Source organism: Panthera pardus, unplaced genomic scaffold (genome assembly GCF_024362965.1).
Source record: "Panthera pardus isolate Hobbes unplaced genomic scaffold, ASM2436296v1 HiC_scaffold_2, whole genome shotgun sequence".
Lineage (NCBI taxonomy): Eukaryota > Metazoa > Chordata > Mammalia > Carnivora > Felidae > Panthera > Panthera pardus.
The window spans coordinates 147819083-147843878 of record NW_026526765.1 but is presented as its reverse complement, the minus strand read 5'-3'; the positions used below and the strand labels follow the sequence as shown (position 1 = coordinate 147843878).

Genomic DNA, 24796 nt, shown 5'->3' with positions numbered 1-24796 from the left:
TCCTATGCCCGGTCCTGCCCCAGGGCTCCCAGAGAGCGTGAGGCGGCCCTTTGAGCCCCAAGGCTGACGGGCGGGACCCGGGCGCCCCAAGGACTCTGGGTGGAGATGCTCGGGCGGGTGCCGCTCCTCCGAGGTTGGGCGCCGCTCCTCCGAGGTTGTGCGCCGCGAGGGCGCGGGGCGCGTCCGATGGTGGCCGGTGGCGGGGCTCTCCGCCACCAACCCCCCCCCTCGCCCGGCCAGCCGCGCTTCTCTGCCGCCGCCTCGGGGCGTCTCTGCTTCGCTACGAGCCGGGAACCGCCGCGGCGGCGGCGCGAGGAGGGGAGCGGGCGGCGGCGGCGGCGGCGGCCGCGCCAAGAAGCGCCGGGTCACCGCAGGCTGAGGCGCCCGCCGTCCCCGCCCTCCCCCTCGCTCGCCTTCTCCTCCCTCCCGCCTCCCTCGCTCGCTTGCTCCTTCCCTCTCCCCGCCTCCCCTCCGCGCTCCCCCGCCCTCCCCTCCGCGCCTCGCCTCCTCCGCCCCGCGCCCTGCGGTGCTGCAGCTGCGGGCGGCTCCAGCTGCCCCCAGATGTGGGCTGGGCGGCGCGCGGGGAACTTTCGCGCCGGCAGCGAGTGCGGGGCCCCGGCTGCGGTCCGGCTGCCATGGATCCGCCGGCGGGAGCCGCTCACCGCCTGCTCTGCCCCGCGCTGCTGCTGCTGCTGCTGCTGCTGCCGCCGCTCCTGCTGCCGCCGCCGCCCGCGGACGCCCGACTCGCCGCCGCCGCCGCCGACCCCCCAGGTAGGTGCGGCCGGGCCCCCGAGCCCCACGACCCCGGTCGGCCGGGCCCCGCCCCGCGTGCCCCGCCGCCCCCTCCCCAGGCGTCGTCCAGCCCGACTTGGGCAAACTCTGTGCACCCCGCCCGGGGCCAAGTTGGCCAACTTCGGGGCCGGGTTGGTCGCGCAGGGGGCGCCCCGCGGCGCACCGGAGCGCCTCGGGCCGGGGGGAGCCTCGGAGCGTTCGCGGCTCCCGGGACGCGGAGCATGGAGATGGAGGACGGGGAAAGCCCCGCGGCAGAGAGCGCAGCGCTAGCCCCAGCGGGTCCTGGGGAGCCAGGGCGAGGCTGCGCCGGGGCTCGCGTCCGGGGACGCTCGGGAGGAGCCGGGTGCTGAGCTCGCCGCCTTGGGCCCTGAGGACTGATGGGCTCCCTGGAGGGAATCCCTGAAGATCCGAGGGACCCTGCTCCACCCCTCCCTGCCCTCGGGCGCGCGGGAGGGGGGCCAGCGTTGGTCCAACCGAGAGCTGGACACGAAGGACAGGCCGCGCGTGCCGGGGGGAGCCGAGTCCTCGCCGCTCCGGAGGCAAGCGGTGAGGGCGCCCGGGCGGCGGGGACCGCGGAGGGGTAGAGGCGCACGGGTAGGGGCCCAACCAGCAACGGCTTCGGAGCAGCCCCATGTCCTGCCAAGGACGGTAGGTTCAAGGGACCGGGAACAGTCTGACGGGGCCATCCCCAGGGGAACTGTGAGGAGCTCGCGGAGCCCCAACCCAGAACCGGGCAGGGGGCAGAGCTCTTGGCTGGCAGGGTCCCAGAGGGGGACGGCCTGGGGGCGGCGGGGCTCCGGAGTGATGTCCCTGTTAACGCCCCTTCCCAGTTGGAAGAAGGCCGGGGAGGTGAAGGTTAGTTTCTGGGGGTTGTTTGGCAGAATGCCCTTCCCTGTTCGCAGCGGTGGTGGCGGCGGGGTGGTGGAGGGATGCGGGGTTTCGCGGCGAGGCTCTGGCGGGTCTGACGCCCCTTCCCGTTGCAGGAGGGCCCCTGGGGCACGGAGCGGAGCGCATCCTGGCGGTGCCGGTGCGCACTGACGCCCAGGGCCGCTTGGTGTCCCACGTGGTGTCGGCGGCGTCTGCCCAGGCTGGGGTACGCGCCCGCAGGGCCGCCCCTGACCAGACCCCGGGCTTACCTGGAGGCAACCAGGAGGACCCCGGCGGCCGCCTCTTCTACAATGTCACAGTCTTCGGCCGAGACCTGCACCTGCGGCTGCGGCCCAATGCCCGCCTCGTGGCGCCCGGGGCCACGGTGGAGTGGCAAAGCGAGTCGGGCGCCACCCGCGTGGAGCCTCTGCTCGGGACGTGCCTCTATGTCGGAGACGTGGCGGGCCTGGCTGAAGCCTCCTCCGTGGCGCTCAGCAACTGCGACGGGCTCGTGAGTACTCACTTCTCTCGCTCCTTTCTGTCCAAGGCCCTTGCCTGGGAATTGGAGGCTGGTTACCTGTGAGTCCAAGGCCTGCACTGAGGACCTCCTCTGTACCCCTGTGTGCAGGGACCACGGGGCACTGACTGAAGTGGTTGGCAGGAAAGCAAGTTATTTTGACCGGCCCAAGAGCGGGTGATTTAGGCAGTGGGTCAGGGTCTCTAAAGCTCTGATCAAGCAGAAGAGTGTGGTGTCCCTTATGCGTGCTGGGCCCCAGGTCTTCCTATCGTAGCCAAGTGTGTGTACATCTCTGGGAATGTGTGAATCTGCACATGTGTCTTGGAATGTTGGTGTGCACTCGTGTCTGGGTACCTGTGCACCTGCGTGAATATGTGTCTTGTGCGTGAGCATATCTGTAGGTTTCTGCTCATTTGGGTGTCAGGGTATCTGTTGAGTGTGTGTCCCTGTGCGTTTGAGAATGTGTGGTATGTGTGCAAGGGGGCACATGGGCTGGCGGTCAGTCTGCTTGCTTCTGTGCTGCCCAGGGAGTGGGTAGTGGTGCTGAAATGCCCGGTTATTCCTCTGCCCCCTGGCTGACCGGGAGCCACTGATTTTTATGCTGTGGTTTCCTGTTGAACTCCAGCTGGTAATTTGAAAAGTCGGTTTTCTCTCTCTATTTTGAGCCAAGGGGAGCATTTGGAAATACAGGCTCTGATGCCCACGGGTAGCCTCTGAAGGACAGGAGAGAGGCCCAGTCCCCTCCTGGGACTTTTTGGGCCACCCAGTGTGACTGGAGCCCTGGGAAGTTTTCCTGTTTTCAGGGGCCCCAGAGGGACCATGGCTTGGCATCAGGGGGCCTCAGAGGAAGCCTGGATCGATGCTCAGGGAGGAGGCTGACATTGGCGGTGCTCTGTCCGGCCGCCCCGGGGCCTGGCACGGGCAGAAGCCACTGCAGTTTTCTATTTTGGATTGGGTGTGCGGTGGTCAGGCTGGCGGTGCTGGCCAGACATCTGAAGCCGCCCACCGTGGCTTCTGCTGTAAGTGCTGCTCAGGACACTCCTGTTCTGAGCGAGTGGCCGCTCTCCCAGCCCTGCTGGCCCCCAAGTCCCCCTGTCCTCAGGCTCGTCCTGCCTGCCTGCAGAGCCAGCAATGACACCAGTGCCCCACAACCGCTGGTGTTCTTTTTATGGAGACACAGGAAATGTCACTTGTTGCTTCGGAAAATCACTGCCTTTGGCTGGATTTCATTAGAACCCAGGCATATTGCAAACAACTATAAATGTCCTTGAAGGAATTGGGTTATCCTGGTGCGGCCCTTTGTATGTCTGAGGACATCCCGGGCCTCGTAGGTGTGTCTCATTTCGTGCTGCAGGTGAATTTCCTAAATCAAAGGAAATTGGTGCTGGGGACTCCAGGGGTTGGGGGAGTTGACATGGATGCAGTCTGTAGGTGGGCCAGCTCCTGTGTACTGATTAATTCCTGAAGGACAGCACTTCAGGGAGTCTCTGTCACTATATCACTCATTCGTCTGTCATTTGGTGATTCATCTGTTTAGCCAGAACCTCTTAGTGTGTTTGTCCACTGTGCCGGTCAGAGGTGTTCCTCGCCCGGTGGCCACCTGGGTTGAGGGTCTGAGCAGTACCCCGTCCCTGCCTTTGACAGTGATCTCCTGGGGGCTATTTGAAGAAAGAGTTGCCAATAGGCAAAGGTGCATGTTGGCAATCTCAGAAGAGGGAAGAAGACGTGCAGAGGTACCAGGTATGCGTTGGCCGGGTCAGGACAGACATGGTGAGTGAGATGTCACATGTACTGGACACACGCCTGCACACGTACAAGATGGAGCAGGAAAGAGTTGGACTTGGAAGACTGGCTGGGCCTTGCCTCAGGGGCCTTGAATACTGGCAGTGAAAAATGGCCTTGAGACAGTGGGGCATCAATTTTAGTTCTTTAAATTTCTTTGTTTTTCTTTTTTTTCCCTCCCTCCCTCCCTCCCTTCCTTCCTTCTTTCCTTCCTTCCTTCCTTCGGCCTAGAGATGGTAGGGCATCAATATTAGTTTTTTACTATTTTTCTTTTTTCTTTTCTTTTCCCCTTCCTTCCTTCCTTCCTTCCTTCCTTCCTTCCTTCCTTCCTTCCTTTTCCTTCCTTCCTTCCTTCCTTCCTTCCTTCCTTCCTTCCTTCCTCCCTCCCTCCCTCCCTCCCTTCCTTCTTTCCTTCCCTCCTTCCTTTTGTTTTGGCATGTGTGCCTCTTCTCATTTATAACAATTAATTCCTTAACCTTTGAAGTCTCTCTGCATCAGTGATAGGCCTGGGGCTTTATACATCATGCAAAGCCGTGGTCTCCACAGCTGTCCTGCAGGGGAGGGATCCTCATCCCTGGTTTGCAGATAGGCAGGGAGGCTCTAGGAGGATGAGCCACTTGCTCAAGACCACATAGGTAGGATTCTGGCCTGGTTCCCTCCAGCTACTTTTTCCACAGCGCTCCCAAGACACTGAGATAGGCAATACCTGTGCATCCCCTCCCAATGGGCCTTATATGGATAAATGCATCTCACTCACCCAGAAACCCAGGCCCTTAACCCCCGTGCCACACAGGCCACCTTTCTCCTCAGCTTTTGCTCTTCCTTCATAGATAACACAACACACGAAGCAGGTATGTCAGGCTGTGGTGTGTGTGCAAATCCCCAGGGACCTGGTTAAAATGCAGGTTCATCACATCTGCGGTGGGGCCTGAAGTTCTGCATTTCTCATAAGCTCCGAGGCTAATACTCCTGGGCCTCGGCTTGCCCTTTGAGAAGCCAGGCTCAATAGCCCCCTTTCTGCAAGAGAGTTCTGCAGATTGTACCACACGTTGCCTCTAGCAAATGGGGTTCAGCCGACAAACTGGTGTGGGCAGTGCTGTACCTTGCATTCAGCTTGTGAGATTCAGGGAGTCCATCGGGATCTCTGAGAAGTTCTGTAATGAAGAAGTCGTCTCAGGGCTCCTGGGTGGCTCGGTCGGTTAAGTGTCCGGCTCTTGATCTCAGGTCAGGTCTTGATCTCAGGGTTGTGATTTCAAACCCTGAGTTGGACTCCATGCTGGGCGTGGAGCCTACTTAAAAAAAAAAAAAGGAAATGTCTTGTGCTCTGTGTAATCCATCATGTTCTACGCAGATGGGACCGTGGAACCCCTTCTTTGCAGAACTTTTGGAACTAGTCTTCCTGGAAGACGTGAAGAGAAACCACAGAGCAGGGTCCCAGCAGGCAGCTGTGGTCTTAGAGCTTACATTTAGATGGGACATGCCTTTCCCAAGAGCCACAAGCCCTTTCAGGCCTAATGTCCTGCTCCTGGCCAGGGACACACAGTTGCTCATCTACTTACCTGGCCCTGAGTTTGTTTCTCTGCTTTAAAGGAAGGGACAGTGGCAGTAGCTTTGTTTTCTGTGGACAGGAGTCTCCTAATCAAGGGGATTCTTAATTCACCATATTTGTCAGGATCTTTTCAGTTACAAGTGATAGCTTAAGTTAAATTAGTTTAATTAAACAAACAAAAAAAGGGAAGTTATTAGCTCACAGAATGGTAAATCTTCAGGCATGGCTGAATCCAGGTGCACTTGTCTCCTGTCTCTGTCTTCTATGTGTTAGCTTTGTTGTCAGGTGCAATTCTTCTGTGGTGCCCCCGTCTTTCCAGGGGCCCCAGCAGTGCCTGACTGACATCTTTTTCTGATTATTTCTGGCTGAGTCCTGGGTATGACTCTGGCTAGCCTGGGGTCTAATGCTCTTGTGAGAACCCCAGAAATGGAGACCGGAAGAGGTGCTGCTTCCTCAGTTACCATGAGATTGGGATTCTGGGCCTGCCAAGATGTAGATCTTTCTGGAGTCAGGTAGAGGTGCAGACTCAAGAGATGCCACATGAAGACATGCTTTGTAAGGCATGCCGGGCACTTTATTTCCAGAGAGGCTGGGAAATGTAGAGTTTCCAGGTTGTCTTTTTTTTTTTTTTTTTACAGCCACTAGACAGAAATTGTTCATGATATGCACAGGGAAAGGGTAAAGTTTGTCTTTTCATGATGCATAAGAAAATTACACTTAATGAAGGATTCTTGCATGTCACATTGCTATAGCTTTCTAGTACCTCTCGGGCCAATTGATAGGTATGCTAATTTCACATCATTCTTATATGCTCATCAAAAACCCAATAAGGGGCACCTGGTGTCTCAGTCAATTAAACGTCCGACTCTTGATTTTGGCCCAGGTCATGATCTCAATGTTGTGAGATCGAGTCCCCTGTCAGGTTCTGTGCTGAGAGTGGAGCCTGCTTAAGACTTTTTCTCTCTCTCTCTTTCCCTCTGCCCCGCTCCCCTCCTCAAAAATACAGCAACAACAATGAGAAGGCTGTTGGCATAAAAATAATAGTGAGTCGTAGTTTTTTGTGCCTCTACTATGTGCCAGGCTCCCTGCTGAGCACCTGATATCACCCTGTTCAATCCTCGCACTAGCCTATGGTCTATGCCTGATATCCCCATTCTACAGATGAATGAACTGAACCTCCAAATGCTGAAACCTTGCTTCTGATTCCAAGACCACGCCAACTACATTTTATTGCCTTTTTTTTTTTTGCATGCCAACAAAAAAGAATAAAAAGGAAGAAATGCATTTCTTGAAAACAGTCCTTACCTTTCCTGTTTTGACTCTTAGAGACCTTCTCAGTCAGGGGCATTGTCTGTTGTTTGTGGGAGCAGGGAGCAGTCCTGGTGGCTGACACACTGCTCACCCGCTCCAGCCTGCAGCCCCTGGCAGGTTGCCTCAGTCTTCACAGCTGGGTGATGGCAGCGGGGACTCCAGTAGGACTGAAGCACCCCGCGCCACCTCTGCCTCCCACCTCAGTGCAGCTCTGGGGACCTCTCTGGCCAGATAGGGCCTGACAGGGCCAGTGGGTGGAAGTCTTCATGGGCTAGGCAGTGGGAAGGGTCTGGTCTCTGAGGTCTGGTCCCATCCTGAGGTCTGACCAGGGGGGCAGTGTATATCCTAATGTGGGAGCTCAGTATGAGCCCCCATGATTCTGCGAGGCAGAGCCCTCATCATATGGCCAAGATTCAGAGAGGCCCAAGGACTTCTGTCTGGTGGGCTGGGGCTCCTGGCCAGGATGGCAGCCTGGCCAGGAGCCAACTCTGTCCAGTCTTTTTTTTTTTTTTTTTTTTTTAACATTTATTTATTTTTGAGAGAGGGAGAGAGAGAGAGAGGGAGAGAATGCACACATGTGTGTGTGAGCATGGGGGTGGGGCAGAGAGAGGGGGATGGAGGGTTTGAAGTGGGTTCCATGCTGTCAGCGCAGAGCCCGACGTGGGGCTCGAACCCACGAGCTGTGAGATCGTGACCTGAGCGGAAGTGGGATGCTTCACCGACTGAGCCACCCATGCACCCCTGTCCAGTCTTTTTAAGTGTCACCAAGGTCTACAGAGAAAAGTCATTTGCTGGCTCAAGGGACCAAGATGAGTTTCATTCCAGCTGGCTCAGATGCTAGAGTCGGGCAGGCAGGTGTGGCAGGCTCGGGCTGTGGGGCTGGGGTGAGGGTGCCTAGGACTTGCAGCTGTCCCTTGTAAGGTCTTCCTCCCTCCCACCCTACCTTGGCACTGCCTGGGGGGGGGCAGTGAGAAGATCTCAGGAACACCACAGAGGGGCTGTGGGACATTCCAAGTTCCCTGGGTCTTGGGGGTCCTCAGGTCAGAACAGCAGAGGCACCTGTTTGGCCCCTGCTCTTGGCAATCTACACAGTTGTCCCAGAGTAGTCTCAGCCTCCTCCATGGCTTCTTGGCTCCTTGTTGTTTTAAGATTCATTCAGTTTACATGACAGAAAACTGACTTACAATGAATGAAATAAACAAGGGAGGTCATGGGCCCAATTATCTATGGGGTCCTGAGGAATTAAGGCATGGCTGGATCCAGGGGCTCAGGGCTTGTTTCAGCACATGCTCTCTGCCTTTCAGTTCTGTCACTCTTTGTGTTTATCTCAACATGGCCTTCCCCATGTGGGGGCCACCGGCAACTCCTGCTTAATTTGTCTTCTTCCACGGTGGCAATCAGAAATGGAGAGCAGTTCTTTCTGGGTGGTTCCTGCTAGCATCCTGGAGAGGGCTCTGATAGGGCCCATTTTTATTTTTATTTTTTATTTTTTTAATATATGAAATTTATTGTCAGATTGGTTTCCATACAACACCCAGTGCTCATCCCAAAAGATGCCCTCTTCAATACCCATCACCTACCCTCCCCTCCCTCCCACCCCACATCAACCCTCAGTTTGTTCTCAGTTTTTAAGAGTCTCTTATGCTTTGGCTCTCTCCCACTCTAACCTCTTTGTTTGTTTGTTTTTTTCCCTTTCCCTCCCCCATGGGTTTCTGTTAAGTTTCTCAGGATCCACCTAAGAGTGAAAGCATATGGTATCTGTCTTTCTCTGTATGGCTTATTTCACTTAGCATCACACTCTCCAGTTCCATCCACGTTGCTACAAAGGGCCATATTTCATTCTTTCTCATTGCCACGTAGTACTCCATTGTGTATATAAACCACAATTTCTTTATCCATTCATCAGTTGATGGACATCTAGGCTCTTTCCACAATTTGGCTATTGTTGAGAGTGCTGCTATAAACATTGGGGTACAAGTGCCCCTATGCATCAGTACTCCTGTATCCCTTGGGTAAATTCCTAGCAGTGCTACTGCTGGGTCATAGGGTAGGTTTATTTTTAATTTTTTGAGAAACCTCCACACTGTTTTCCAGAGTGGCTGCACCAGTTTGCATTCCCACCAACAGTGCAACAAGGTTCCCATTTCTCCACATCCTCTCCAGCATCTATAGTCTCCTGATTTGTTCATTTTGGCCACTCTGACTGGCGTGAGGTGATATCTGAGTGTGGTTTTGATTTGTATTTCCCTGATGAGGAGTGACGTTGAGCATCTTTTCATGTGCCTGTTGGCCATCTGGATGTCTTCTTTAGAGAAGTGTCTATTCATGTTTTCTGTGATAGGGCCCATTTTTAAACTGATCGCTATGATGTAGGCCTGGCCTGAGTCTCTTGCTCACCTTTGGGATTGAAAGTGAGGGTCAGATCCCCAAACTCTGGAGTGGGTTGGCGTTTTATGTAAAAGCAAGAGGAGGGTGAATGTGCCAGGCAGATGAAAACAGTTGCTACCACACACTCCACCCGGACTCCAAGTCCCAGAGTCCAGCCCAGGTCTCTTCCTGGGCTCCAAACTTGCCTGCGCAGCTGCCTCCAGGGCTCCTTCTCTGGTTGACCCCATGCTTCTGAAATGGAATGTACTCTCCATTCTCTTCCAGACCCCACCCTTTCTTGGGTGGGAATCCCAGGATCACCCCTCTCCTCCCTGTGCATGACCCCATATCCAGCCAGCCACCATCTTAGACATCTCTGGACTTCATTCCAGTGCCCACCTCTCCACCATGCCTGACTCTAAGCCTCGTCTTTTGTGCCTGTGTTCCTCAGCTGCTGCTGAATGGTCTCTCCCCAGCAACTCTTGCCTCACACAGAAGCCAGACTGATTTTATAAACCACATATTAAATCATGTCCCTGCTTTGTTCAAGATCTTTCAATGATTTTTATTGCCCTTAAAAAAAAAACCCGGAAAAACATCAAAACCCACTGGCCTGGCATTCAAGGCCCCCTATGACCTGGCCCAGTGGCTTCCAGGTTCGTCTGTCATTGTGTCCCCCTCATGCTTGTGCCCCAGTCACACTGATCTTTTAGTTCCTCCAACCCTGACACTCCCAGCTCAGGGCCTTTGCATAGCTTGTGTGCCTGGACCACTCTTATCCCTTCATCTTTACTTGGCTCAGTCTGTAGGTCTCAGCCAAGTAGCATTTCATACAGGAAGCCATCCTAGACATTCGCATGCCATGTTACACCCTGTGCTTCTTAGTAACCTGTACCATAGGTAATGTGTATCTGGCTATGTCTGGGCTATGTAGGGCCCAGCTGTGAAATCAGAGTCCCTGAAGCCTATGTAGGAAAGGGCTGTGGACTTGCCCTTGAGACCCTGTACCCTTCCCTTCCCCCCCTCCCCCCCCCCCCCAATGCCCAGGGCTGGCCTGCCTCTCCTTATCTGCTCTCTTGCCAATCCCAGAATGTCCACCTTCAGTGGGGCAGACCACTGAGAATGGCTGACAGCTCTGCCTCCTTTCCCACAGGAAAGCACTTGTACACACATGTGGTATTACAGGTTTCTTGCCCCCACTTTGGGGTTCATGAAACCTGAGTTCAAAACCACTGGTCTAAATCAAACTAAGTAGGGGATGGAAGTCCCCCCCCCCCCCCCCCGACCCCAGACCTGTATGGGGAAGTGTTAGGTGGGGGTGAGGAGATATCAGGCTGGGCTCTGGCAAGCCACCTTGCAAGCCTGGGCAAATCCTCCCACCATGAGAGCCATCAGTTTGTCCAGATGGAAAGTGGGAGTTGGAGTTAACCATTTCTAGGACCCTTCCAGGGCAACTCCAGGTGTCTTAGGGGCCAGGTGGGGAACAGACAGACACACGTGAGGGAACAGAGTTGGAGGATGGAGAGGCGGGGATCCCCGCGGACACAAGCCCCACCTCCCTTGAGAGATTGCTGCCTCTGGTGAGTGTGGGCTCTTTGCTGCGGAATCCTCTATTGTTACTTCAGAGAAACTATGTTTCTGAATCTGTTGATATCATGTGGGCAAACAAGTCCAGTGTGAAGACTGACAGGTCCCCTGACAGGGCCTCCAGAGGCAGGTGTGGAAGCACTGGGAGATGTGCTAGCAGCAGGATCATTAGATGGGCCAGGGTTCCCTGCCAGCAGGGGCTGGGGAACCTGCTGAGAACCCAGCCTCACTTCATCACAGCTGTCCCACATACCCTTCCAGGACATCCACAACCTTATGGCTGACCTCCCCACCACTTCTCACTGGGAAGGATTTGGTGGAAGGGAAGGAGCTTGCTAGGGGCTCTTCCCTGCCTGGGCTGGGTAGGAACATGCACTGACCTGTGGCTGCCATGATGGAGGCTTACTTGTCAGGGGTTTGTGTTCAAGGTGGCATATCAGCAGCCTGTGACCCCACCCCACCACCCCATTTCTTCGTGGTGGCCCCTCAGAATGAGACTCATCTGTCTTTATTGAATAAGGCATCCAAAGGCAGGGGCGCCTGGGTAGCTCAGTCGGTTAAGCGTCAGACTTCAGCTCAGGTCATGATCTCGCGTCCAACTTTGGCACAGGTGATGCTCTTGCAGTTCATGGGTTCAAGCCCCGCGTCGGGGTCTCTGCTGACACCTGGGAGTCTGGAGCCTGGTTTGGATTCTGTGCCTCCCTCTCTCTCTGCCCTCCCTCGCTCGCACTCTGTCTCTGTCAAAAATAAATAAACATTAAAAAAAAAATAAGGCATCCAAAGGCACCTAGAGTAGTCAAAATCATAGACAGGAGAGTGCTGGTTGCCAGGGGCTGGGGGGACGAGGGGAGAGGAGTTATTATTAATAGTTACGGTTTCAGTTCTACAAGGAAAAAAAGAATTATAGAGATGTGTAGTGGTGATGGTTGCACAACATTAAGAATGCATTTACTAGCACACTAAGAACTACACAAAGAATGATTAAGATGGTAAATTTTATGTTGTGTGTATTTTACCACGTGAAAAAGGGCATCTGAGGACTCATGGGATTCAGTAGGTAGTTCAGGGTTGGAGTGGTGCCCCTTGAATCCCACTCACCCAGTTTTCCTCCCCTGTGTGACTCTTTCTCCTGGAGGACCAGTGGCTGCGGCTGTCCCCACACCCCTCACATCCCCAGGGACAGGCTGGGGAAAGAGAAGCGGTCTAGTTTTTGGAGGTTCCCGCCAGTCTTGAGCTTCACTCTGATTGGCTGGGATTAGGTCACGGGACTTTTCTATAGCCAATCACTGTGGCCCAGGAATGCCATGTGCTGATTGGCTCTGGCTGAGTCATATGATGCAGCCACGGCTTCGACCAGCGCCAGGAGAGTGCCGGGAGCTGCGACCACCCATGACTGCGGGGTAGCGGCTTCCCGCCTGTGTCACTCTTCTGCCGGCTGAGGGCCCTGCTGCCCGCGCTGTCCCTCAAGAAAAGGCAGAGGATCAGTGTCTATACCGGCTACCTTTCCTGGAACATGTACCCTATCACTGCGGTCATCCTGTGAGCTCGCCATTGCTGTCCCCCTTTGACAGATGAGGAAACTGAGGCTCTGGTGAGTTACTCGGATCTGTGGGCTCTCCCAGTGTGGTGTTGCCTCTCTCCATGGAATCCTCTAGGGTAAAGAACACAGTGGATTGGTCGGTCACCGATCTCTGAGCCTGAGCTCTGGGAGGCCAGCTCTTTCTGAGTCATCCTCTGTCACCTTGACACCCCCTGCCCTGACTCTGTGGCCATGTGTGTTTCTGGCACTGGTTGTGGAGTGTAACGGTGCCATCCATTTATGTGTTGGCAGGCTTCAGGCTCTTTCTGCCCCATGGCCAGCCTTGGCTTCCTGTCCCCTTGTGCCCCCAGCCCTTAGTGAGTGAAGAGTGATGCTAGGGTCAGCTGGAAGGTGGGGAAGGCCAGATCCTCACCTAGGCCTGCTGTGAGCACCATGAGTGCCATAGCCAGGGTGAGCACTCACTGAGGAGCTCATTTGCTCTGAGACACAGGGACACCTCCCATGGCCTGGAGTGTCCACCTAGCACTGAGGCTGGCTTTACTGTGCAGTGGCCTCAGCTGTGGTCTGGGCCTCCCCGTTCTGGTCTCTGAGATCCATAGGGGCAAATGCGTGTGGGGTCCTTCCTGGGACCTTGGGTCTGTACTGGCAGGCAGACACATCCTTCATTACCCTCACTGCCCTCCTCTGCTTGGGCAGCCTGGGGGAACATATGTGCATGTTTGTGCGCCTCTGCATGGCAATGTGTATGTGTATGTGGAAAGGTGTGAGTGTGTGTGCATGTGCATGTGCATGCATATCTGTGTGTGTGTGATGTGAAAATGGATGTGCACGTAAGTGTGTGTGTGTGTGTCCATGCATGGGAGCGTATGTATTGGAATGAGCATGAGTGTGAGCATGTGCGTGGGTTTGAATGTGCATGTTTGTGTCTGTGTGTAGGTGTATATATGTCCCCATTTGAGTGAGCATGTGCATTCAAGTGTGAGTGTGTATGATGGTCGTGTGTGTTCTTGGCAGGGGCTTTCCTCAAGGGGAGCGGATTGAGAGGGAGCAGAAGTACTGAGGGGAGGGGGAGACCCCAGCCCTGTGAATCTTGGGACCACCTTGGATCCCCCTTCCCCCACTGGCAGGCGCGCTGGAATGGGAGGGCCCAGGTAGGAGCCTCTTGCTCTGCTGCTTATGTTTCATATTAAATGTCAACTGTCCACCGGGTCTGCGGTGCTGCCATTAATATGGAGAAGTTATTACAGAGCCTGGAGCTGGCTCCTCGGGCTCATCCATGAATTTCAATTACCTTGCACATCTACTCTAGGCCTGTGGAGTGGGGTGCACAGCTTCTCCTTGGAGGCAGAGGAAACCCTGGCATCCAGGACCCAGGCCCAGACAGTGCAGGGAGCCTAGGCAGGCTCTGCGCTGCCCCACCTTGCCCTGCAGGTTTCAAGCGAGCACGGACTTGGTGTGGCCCAGAGGCTGCCGTGTCACACGGTCATCTCTGTCCCACATAACTGGGCAGCCAGGACAAAGGCTAAAATGCCACTAAACCTCATTTCCTTGGCTTGCAAAGGAGGGGAACCTATCCATACCCACCTTGCTGGGCATTGGAAGGATGGGTGGGTGCACAGCAAGCCCTTAGCCCAGGCCTAGGGCTTGGGAAATTTATGCATTTCATCAGATCAAAGGTGCCATCAATCATAGGGCACACCAAGTAAGAGCAGACACTCCTGATAAAACTGCGCCGTGCTGCCTTAACTTCGGTCCTAAGAGGCATAGATAGGCACCAGCCACCCTGCCCCTAGTTGCTCCAAAGAGTGGGCCATTTCTCCCTTCTCACTCGCTTTGCTTACTTAGCATGTGACTGCCTTCTTCATTTTGAGGTGTCTTCTTCTCCTTGGTAAAGTGTGGGGTTGCGGTCATTCCTCCAGGGACATTCCTCACTGATGCCAAAGCTACACACTTCCTTGTCTCGGTGACCTTCTGCACATGCTATAAATGTTTGCCATTGTGGTGTGGTTTTTTGAGGACATTTTGGGTGGCAAGGATCTCCACACAAAAAGTGCTGCCCCTACACCCAATTCAAGTGAAGTAATAGCAATATGAGTGAAACACCATGGGCAGGCTGGTGCATGCCAGCCAACACCAGCCACTGCATGGTTGCTGCCAACTGCTGGCGGTGAGAAGATCCGTTAATTTCCTCCCCAGTTCAGAGGTGGTAGGTGCGAAAAATGTGCGTCTAGAGTCCTGAGCATGCAGTTTTTATTGTTGTTGTTGCTACTATTGTTATTATGTTACAAACGATTTCAGGGCACTGTCTGAGAGCTGGCACGCAACTCTCAGGCCGAGAAGCAGAGCAGCGGCTGACACAGGGCCATTCACGCCAGAGGGACTAGCCCTTGCTATCTCTGTGAGCAGAATATTCAAGGATTCATCTTTGAACCTGGATAATTCTCCTCTGAAAGCAGGGATTGTGACTCCATGGCAAATAAGGTGTATTTCTGTTCCATGCAATATTTGTCTAAGTCTCAGGCGTGGCCAGTGTGATTGGGAACAGAGCTTCTGTAGCTACGATGAAAAGTGGCTCAAGCGTGGTGAACATGAATGTATATAAAAAACCACACATCAATGTTTTTTTAATGGATGACGCCACATACCGTCTCCCGTCACTTGCAAACGAAATGTCGGGTTGATCGATATCACAGATGAATTCTGTTTTTCTGTCACTCTGTTCTTCAACCTGTACTAAACTGTGTTTATCATTAGCGCCTTTAAGCTGTGATAGCTGAAGTATTAGCTACTGTATAGCTACACTGTCCACCACGGTAGCTATGAGCCAGCTGAGCTATGAGCTGGGTGAGGCTTTTGACTATTTGAAATGTGACTGGTCTGAAGTGAGTGTGTGAAGTGAGTGCCTAAGTGTAAAATACTCAGTATTCAAAGACTTACTACAAAAAAATATATAAGATATTTCATGATTATCTAGAAGTATTGATCATAGGTTAAAATGTTAATATTTTGGATATACCGGATAAAGTAAGAAATATTGCTGAAATTAATTTCACCTTTTTTTTCCCCTCAACGTGGCTCCATGTGAAGTTCTCATTACATTTCTGTTGGACAGTGCTGATTTGAGACATCTGGCTGGATACCTCCCGTTTTGCTGTTATTCTTTTGCAAAATTTTCTTGGCTGGTCACATCTGTTTATTCTTTCAATTGAATTTTAGAATTGTTTTGTCAGGTTAAAAACATCCCTTGCGAATTTGATTGACATTAAATTAAACCTAGAAACCAGTTAAAGGAGGAATTGACATAATTTACAGCATTTACCAGGAACATGGTGTATTTTTCAATCGATTTAATTCTGCTTTGATGTTACTCAGTAAAGTATTATACATTTTTTATATGGGTCACCCATTGTTTTAAATCACGGTCATTTCAAGGATTTTTTTCCTTTTTGCTATTTATTGAATCATTTCCATCTATCGTTGGTGTACAGGAAGGTTATCGATTTTTATATAATTATCTTTTATCAAGCTGCTTGATTGAACTCATTAATTCTAATATATCTTTGTGGATTCCCTTGGGTTTTCTAGGTATACAGTTGTACTGTCTGTAAACGATGATAATTTTGGAGCCTCATTTCCAATCTGCACTATCTAGAACCTTCAGAGTAACGTTAAGTAACAGCAGTGGCTTTGTGCATCCGCGTCTGTGCCTGGCTCTGATGGGAACGCCCCTGGCATTTCTCTGCTTAATAAAATATAATGCTTGCTCGTGGACTAAGATGGATTTTGTGTGAAGGCAATATCCTCTGAATTCTAGTTTTCTAAGGTCCTATTTTTATCAGCAAAGGAGCTGAAATCTAGATAAAATGTGTCTAATACCTCACACACCACCCCCACCCCCACCCCAAGCCAGAGGCGTTATACAATTCCCAGGGGGCTGTCTTTTCTGAGGACCTGGGACTCAGGGCTGCTGGCCACACAGGTGGCTTCCGGGACTGAAACCAGTTCTCAGAAAGCCCATGAGTGGGGGAATTGCCACCTCAACAGGCCACGTTCTCCTTCTCTCAGTGGTGTCTCTCCCAACCTTCACTTTTTCCCAGGCAGACCTCCTGAGTCTTACAGAAGATGGTAGTTGTTGGTACCTGCCCACAGAGGCCCCCACTGGCTCCCACTGGTACTTTTATTCCCACATGCCTCTAGAAAGTCTTTCCTCAAAGACCATCGCCTCCCCCCCCCCACCCCCGCCACCTTAGAGGAAATCTATGGCCTGTTGTGTAGAGAATAAAATTGTTTTCCCTTGTGTTGTCTGTCTGTCTGCCCACAGATGGGCAGCTCTGAACAGTGTCTGTGCTGAGGCCCTGCCCTGTGAGATTCTGATTTGTTGGATATAGGTAGGACTTAGAGGTCTGATTTCCCAACATGGGAGGATCTTATTCACAGCCAGTGGGCACCCACTGACCTAGAGGAAGGTCAGGAGTTGTGAGGTCAAACAGAACCAGGTTCGGGGCTGGCTCGCTACTTGCTGGCCTGTGACCCTCAGTTTCCCCAGTTGGCATGCTACCTACCTTGGAGGGCTTGTGTCTTTGAGGAAGTGAAGGGGAACAAGCTGGTTGACCCCAGTCCAAAAAGCTTGGGATCCAAAATCGTTGGGAGGATTGGGGTGGAAGGAGAAGATGTCCAAGAGGGACAGCCAGGCCTTCAGGTGGCTTGGGAGCACAGAAGCTGCCTCTGAGGTGTCAGCTCCTGACCCTCTGTGCCACCTGGTCCTTCACCTGGAAATTCAGAGCAGGGCACATGGAGGGAAGCCCTCTGGCATGACTGTCCCTGAGGCTGGCTGTCCACACAGTGGGCGGGTAGAACGCAGTTGGCCGTGGGCACTGATCCTGCAGGCCCTGGTGGGCAGAGTAGGGGCAGGGTGCTGTCTTCTATGGTACCCCTCAATGCCCCCAGCCAGACGCTAGGCCTTGTGACGCTCCCCTCTTGGCTCTGCTGGCTGACCCCTGGCCACTGGTGTGAGCTCACTAACCCCGGGCTTAGGTCTGGACATCCCTGGTGTTTGGGTGTGTTGTAGCCTAGAGTGGCTGGTCTGAGACCTCCACACAAAGTGAGCAGAGGTTCCAGGCCGGAGCTCAGCTTAGTTGAGAGAGAGAAAGCCTGTGTTTCCTGAGCAGTCCCCAAATGCCACAATAACTGTCACAGGGAGGGCACTGGAGGGTGGGGCAGGGGGGTCCTGGTTCCATCTCTCCCCCCAACCCCCCACCGAAAGCTTTTTTTTCTCTTGTTTCTCTTTCTTCTGTCCCTGCCCTGCCTCACCCTCTTCTTTCTTCTCCCTCCCTTCTCCTTACTCTGTTCTCTTCCTCCTCCCTTCCTGCCATCTCGGTCCTCCTCTTCTTTCCCAGAGTGAGCCTTCCTACTCCATCAACCAGGACTCCTGGGTGACCCTTCCTGTGTGGTGGGCTCTGCATGGCTGGCCACACACTCAGACTCTGGCTGTGCCTGCCCGTTCCTATTCACACATGGCCTCTGACACTGCCAACAGGAACACTCTGGGAGCGGGATATCATCCTGCTGTACTGGGGGGAAAGCAGGGCTCAGAGAGGGACAGTGACCAACCCCAGGGCACACATGGCCCCGAGCTTGGGCTCCTTCTGCTGTAGCTGAAACTCCAGAGGAAACCCTTGCTGTCCTCTGAGGTACACATTACCCCACCCCCAACCCACACAGCAGGCTTAATTACTGCAGCAGGAGGGGGGTTCCTCCTTCTCTCCTTGGCGGCTGAGTTCTTGGTGCAATTCCCAGCAAACAAGGTTAAGGCCAAGCCCCTGCCCTGCCAGAGTAGCCCCCACCTCAGATAGTGTGGCCTGGCCTTTGGGTGATATTTTTCCTGTTGGGGTCCGCAGGTCCTTGTTGACTGTGTCCTTACTGGGGAGGTTGGTCAGACGGGGCTGCTGTGCTCCGACCTAGGGCTGCCATGGAAGGTTGTAAACGAGGTGTCCTGCACAAGGGCACCTGGCATGGGGGTGCAGGAGGCCAACCTCTGCTCAGTGTCTGGGAGTGGCTGGAGTGGAGGGTGGAGGGCAGCCAGAGCTGTGTGGAGGAGCAGTGTCAGGCATCTGCCCCCACCATCAAGGCCACCAGAATCACTACATTCATTTCCCTTTCTCCTGCCTTCATTAACCCTTTGTGAGCTTGGCAGATTCATATTCAGAGAGTTTCCCTTCTTATTTTACCTTGCCAACCTTTCATTTCTCCTGGTCAGCTCTGCCAGGCCTCTACTATTAATTTCTTCTGTTTACTCAGGTTGTAGAAAATAATCAGCCTTTCAAAGAAGTGCTCTGTTGTATTTATTTTATTTTATTTTATTTATTTTTGGGGGGGAGGGGCAGAGAGAGAGAGGGAGAGGATCCCAAGCAGGCTCTGCTCTGTAAGCTCTGAGCCTGACTCCCTGACTTGGGGCTTGAACCCACGAACCGTGAGATCATGACCTGAGCCAAAGTTGGATGTCCAACTGACTGAGCCACCCAGGTGCCCCTGTATTTTGATTTTGAAATGTTGAACTCCTTTAATCCAAGGGATGTGTGTTTCCTGTACTGTATGAGGTGTGGGTTAAGTTCTTATTTTTTCTAAATTGCCGTTCTGTGTCTCAGCACCTTCATTTACTAATCCACCCCTTTCCTTGTGACTTTGGGATGTGCACTCCCTCATCTACAAAGTTCAGGGAGGCACTCTTGCTTGTTTCTGGCCTCTGTTTTATTTTGTACCAACACGAGGCCCTTTGTTGCTTACTAATACGTTTTAATATCTGGTAGGGCAGATATCACCATCATGACTTAAAAAAAATGTTTTCACTATTTTTGTCCATTTTCCAAATGGATTTTGGATTTGTTTTCTTATGATCTTAAACAATATCCTAAGAGGATCTTTATTTTGGATGATATCGCATGCTTAAAATAGTGTCCAGCATTGCAGCAGGGCCTCAGTGAATCTTTGTTGAACAAATGAATGACATCTTCAAGGTATTTAATTTTCTCAGGGAAATAAGAAGAACATTGATTCAAATCTTTAAAAATCTATCCCCAGTAGGTTTCTTACTACGACTTTTCAAATTTTATCACCATTGTGAATAGGATCTTTTCCATTATATTTTATTAGCAGGTTATTATAGATAGTAATTTTTTAATGTTTATTTTATTTTATTTACTTATTTTGAGAGAGTGAGAGACAGAGCGCGGGTTGGAGAGGGGCAGAGAGAGAGGGAGACACAGAATCTGAAGCAGACTCCAGGCTCTGAGCTGTCAGCACAGAGCCCAATGTGGGGCTCGAACCCCTGAACCGTGAGACCATGACCTGAGCCGAAGTTGGACGCTTAACCAACTGAGCCACCCAGGTACCCCTGTAGATGATAATTTTTAACCTAGAATACAGTGGGTGACCATTCACTCAGGATACCTGGGACCTCCTTATTCCAGATTAATGATATTCTCAGAGGTGAGACACTTTCATTCACAAAGAGCGAATGAAGCTGAAATCAGCATGTTCAAATCAGCATGTTCATACAAATTATATATGCATTTGCACAAACTGCAGCTAAACGCTTTGAGGACCATAGTTGACCTGGCAAATCCAAGCCCTGCCCAGGCCCCACCTGCGCCTTCTCATTTGCTTCTAGTGACTCTGTCTTCCTCTTGTGCATCAGCAAAAACAGTCTCCCGTTATCATAGTGGCATGAATGCAAAAAACATGGATAATCACAAAAAAATCATAAAAGAAATCTCTCGATTGGATGTTTCCCATGTTTGCATTCCAGATATGCAAATTTCTATATTTCGTATCTAGGCATTTTAATGAACTTCCGTATTATTTTTTTTCCTTTTTTTTTTTTGTGGATTCTTTTGGGGGCAAGGATTTTCTAAGTGTATAGTTATCTCCTGCAATTAATATTTTTGTGTCTTCTTTTTCAGTATTTATTCATTTTTTTGTCTTATTACGTTGGTTAGAGCATAAAATTGAACTTCTTTAATTTTGCATGGGAGCTCAAACCATGTTTTCAGAGCAGCTGGCCCGCTGCCGTCTAAGGGAGACAAGAACCAGGTCCCACTTCTCTCTCGTTCTGTGAATGCTGCGGGCAATAGATCTAAAGCGGGTAAGTCTTGGCATAAGTGGACCTTGTATCTTCACTTACCCATGGCAGGGCTACTTTTCTTTTCCTGGTCTGTTGTGTCAAGTGAGCACAGGGCATGGATGTGTGGTGGTTTGTGGGGGAGGAGTAGCAGGGACCGGTACTCCCTCCCACAGCCCCCATTAGGTCAGGGAGCTTCTCTCGGCCCTGTGGCCTGTTAGGAAACCCCTACAACCTCGTGAGCAGTGTACCTGGGCAGGATTATTTGCAGGGCAGGCAGCCCTGCAAATAATGGCTGCCTTTTTTTTTTTCCTTTATTTTTTTGAGAGAGAGAGAGAGAGAGAAAGAGAGAGGAGAGAGAATCCCAAGCAGGCTCTGCAATATCAGCACAGAACCCAATGCGGGGCTCGAACCCACAATTGTGAGATCATGACCTGAGCCAAAATCAAGAGTCGGAGGCTTAACCGACTGAGCCATCCAGGCGTCCCAGGAAAATGGCTGCCTTTGAAAGACTGTCTTTGGTTTCAGCCGGGGATGTGGTTCAGCAAGCCGCTCTCAGGGGAAGGCTGGCAGGTCGATCCAACCTGCAACCTCAAATGCATTTGGACTTCGAAGCCCCATGTGAGTCCCTGCCTTGCCCCTTACCAGTGAAATATTTCTGAACTTCAGTGTTCTCATCGGTGCAGGGCGGAGTTTGCAAACCGGTGGGCTGCATGCCATGTCTGCCCACAGATGAGTTTTGTTTGGCCCTCCCCCAGTGTTTGACAAATCTCTCCCAAAGCTCCAGATTTCCAGTTTCTTTTGAGAACCTGGGAGAGCGCCTAGACCTGCACTCCATGGGTAAGCAGGACAGAACCCTCCAGAGGGAGCCCACAGCTTTGGGCCCCATAGGTGCTGCTATCCCCTGTGGTCACCTTTGCCCTTCTCACTGGCTGGCTTTCATTTCCCGCATGGTTCCTGTGTCCACGACAGACACCTTCTCTCACGTCGAGGTGGATGTTGCAGGGGTTTTGGAGCCAGTCATTTCTCCCCAGTCCCTTCCTCTCTCCCCCTTCCCCTGATTTCAGTTTATCATCATCTCTGACAAGGCCCTGTGCGCTGAAGTCAGACACGGTCCCGCTCCATCGAGTGTGTTTCTGGCTCCTTCTCTCACTCACCGAGATTCCTCTTTCTCATCCGTGAAAGGTAAAAATTTATGGCACTAACTACTGTGGTGGCTTACTAGGAGGATTACATGAAGGAAGGCCCACGGCCGGCACTTAGCAGCCAACAGCCTTCGTTGCTACGAGGTAATATTTTCCTCATGGCGCTGCTAGAAGGAACCAAAGTGTGGAAGTACTTATAGACATAAGAAATGCAGTGCAGATATGAATCAGTTTGGAGTGCTCTGTGGGCTGGGCTCAGGCTGGGTGTGAGGAGTGGGGAGGCAGGGTCCTTGTGTCCCATAACTGGCCTGGGACGTGTTGCCAGATGAGGCCGTGACTGTTCTGAAATGGAATTCCTGGGTCAGAATAAGGAGAACAGATGTTTACTGGATGAGGCCAAGAGCCTCTGACATCACCCAGAGCCCGTCAGGACACAGGCCGAGGGTCCCCCATCCTTTCAGGCCAGTGCAGTGCTCTTGGGGCAGCTGCCAGGGTTGGAGGGTGGGCACACACGCGTGCGTGCGCACACACACACACACACACACACACACGTGCGGCTTCTTCCACCAGATCCTCTCCACCTGAACACAATTAGCCAGGATGTGGAAAAGATTTCCAGCCTGGAAGGAGAGGAGCGAGTGTAGTTGGCAGGCAGGCTGGGGAGGGGAAGTGCAGGCCCTGATGGTGAGTGGAGGCTGCAGGATGGGGGAGCAGCCTTTGGGGGCGGAGAGCTGTCAGCAGCCGCTGGCCAGGGAAGGAGGAGCGCTGGAGCCTTCCTCCCAACATCGCCAGAGGCGGAGACCTTGTCTCCCAATTGCTTCTTTGGCCATGAATCTGGAGATTGTGACCAAGAGGCTGCAGGGGCCTTGCTCCTGTACTTTTAGGAACACCTGTGTATCTGGTGCCTGCTGTCTTGTCCCTCACGGAAGGCCACCTCCAGGCCCAGGCTCCTGCCACTGCAAGTGATAGAAAGCCCAGTGCAAACCAGCCTAAGCCAAAAGGGGGATGCTTAGGCCTGTTTCAGCTCCTTGGCCTATCCTCAGCAGGCTGTCCTTAGTGGGAGGCTGGAGGCTCACCGTGGCCCCAACTGCCAGCCTAGCAGAAAGACCTTCCTTTCCCCTGGGCTTCCAGTGAGTGTCCTGAGGCTGGTTCTCACTGGTTCAGGTCATGTGCTTTGGGTGAATCCCTGTGGCCCAGGCAGAGGGCAGGGAGCTGGCTTCCATTGGCCAGGCCTGGTCACATGACCACCGGTTCTAGGTGGATAGAGTCTATGGTGTGAAGCCCAGAGACACAGGTGCCAGAAAGACACAGGTGCCAGTGGGCACCCACTGCCTTCTCTGTGTCCCAGACCTCTGTCCACCTCTTCCATGCTCTTGCCTCCTGTTTTCCCTGTGTGGGTTTGCCCTGCCATGTCCTCTCTCTGAGGGCTTCCAGTGGCTCTCCTTCACCCACTGGGTGAAGCACAGACCCAGACACTTCAGCATTCAAGACCTGTCACGACCAGTCAGCACTTCTAGATTATTCCGTGCACTTCATCTTCCCTCCCTTCCATCCTGTGGGCCTGGGACAAGAGTTCTCAAAGACCATGCATTCCCATCACAGTAGTTAGCTGTGTCCGTGTTGAAAACAGCCCTTGTTGCAGGACGGGAGGGGACCGATTATCTTGGCTGCAGTTGAACCTAAAAATTATCTGAGGGCGTGAGGGATGAGTTCAGGCTGCGACTGGGCAGGGAAGCTGGGGGCTCTGTGGGCTCACCTGGGGTTGCACTAGCAGAGCTGACAGAGCAGCCGACAGAGTAGCACAGCTGATGACCTCTGGGCTTTTGTGTGAAGTTCAGGGAGCCCTGCATGCCTGGCTGATTCCCCACCATCCATGTCACAGGAAACCTTCCCCATCCTCCTTGTCACGGCAGGTAACACAGCTGCATCGAAGGACCTGTTTGCTGATTTTCTCCTCACCCCTTCTGTGTCCCCAACACTTTCGGCAGTCTGTCCAGACCCATGGACCCTTTATTAGAATAATGTTTTTAATGCACATTTTAAAATACACAGGACACAAATTCTATCAACATAAAGCTATTTGAAAAAAATTGAGGGGCGCCTGAGGGGCTCAGTAGGTTAAGCGTCCAATTCTGTATTCTGGCTCAGGTCGTGATCTCGCGGTTCATGGGTCTGAGTCCCATGTTGGGCTCCACACTGTCAGCGCAGAGCCTGCTTGGGGTTCTCTCTCTCCTTCTCTCTCTGCCCCTCCCTCACTCACACACTCTCTTTCTGTCTGTCTGTCTCTCAAAAATAAACATTAATAAGTTTTTAAAAAATTAAAAAGAAGATTGATAATACAACATGTGTGCTTTAAAAAAATTTTTTTTTTTAATATTTATTTTTGAGACAGAGAGAGACAGAGCATGAACGGGGGAGGGTCAGAAAGAGGGAGACGCAGAATCCGAAGCAGGCTCCAGGCTCCGAGCTGTCAGCACAGAGCCCGGTGTGGGGCTCGAACTCACGGACTGTGAGATCATGACCTGAGCCGAAGTCAGATGCTTAACCAACGGAGCCACCCAGGTGCCCCAACATGTGTGCTTTTTATTTTTTATTGTCATCATGCCTTTTTTTGGGTAATAGCTTTATTGAGATATAATTCACATACTATACATTTCAACTACTTAAAATAAAATTCAGTGGCTTTATTGTGTTGACAGAGTTGTGCAACCAGCACCTGATCTGTTTTGGAACATATTCACCACCCCCCAGAGACCCCATATCCCTTGGCTGTATCACCCTCAATTGCCCCATCCCCTTAGTCCCTGGGAACTGCCAGTCTGCTTTATGTCTCTATAGATTTGGCTCTACTGGGCATTTCATATAAATGGAATCACACAGTACTTGTCCTCTTGTGTTTCACTTCTCTCAGCATAATGTCTTCTCAGCGTAATGTTGTAACATGGATCAGAACTTCATTCCTTTTTTTTTTTAATGTTTTTATTTTTGAAAGAGAGAGAGAGAGAGTGAGCAGGAGAGGGGCAGAGAGAGAGAGGGGCAGAGGATCCGAAGCAGGCTCCATGCTGACAGCACAGGCTCGGACTCATGAACCGCGAGATCATGACCTGAGCCGAAATCAAGAGTCGGACGCTTAAGCGACTGAGCCACCCAGGCGCCCTGTAAACTTCATTCCTTTTTATGAACAAATGATATTCCATTGTATGGATATGCCACAATTTTTTTT

General features: G+C 52.3%; 1 protein-coding gene across 1 annotated transcript in view; it reads left to right on the top strand.

The window, feature by feature from the left end:
• The first annotated feature begins 477 nt into the window (after nucleotides 1–477).
• Nucleotides 478–24796, top strand: part of ADAMTS2 (ADAM metallopeptidase with thrombospondin type 1 motif 2) — a 242979-nt gene continuing 218660 nt past the window's right edge. The window contains exons 1-2 of the mRNA XM_053907583.1: nucleotides 478–771; nucleotides 1776–2170. Coding sequence (XP_053763558.1) covers nucleotides 636–771; nucleotides 1776–2170 — 531 coding nt within the window. The 5' untranslated portion in view covers nucleotides 478–635. The remainder of the gene's footprint in view (nucleotides 772–1775; nucleotides 2171–24796) is intronic.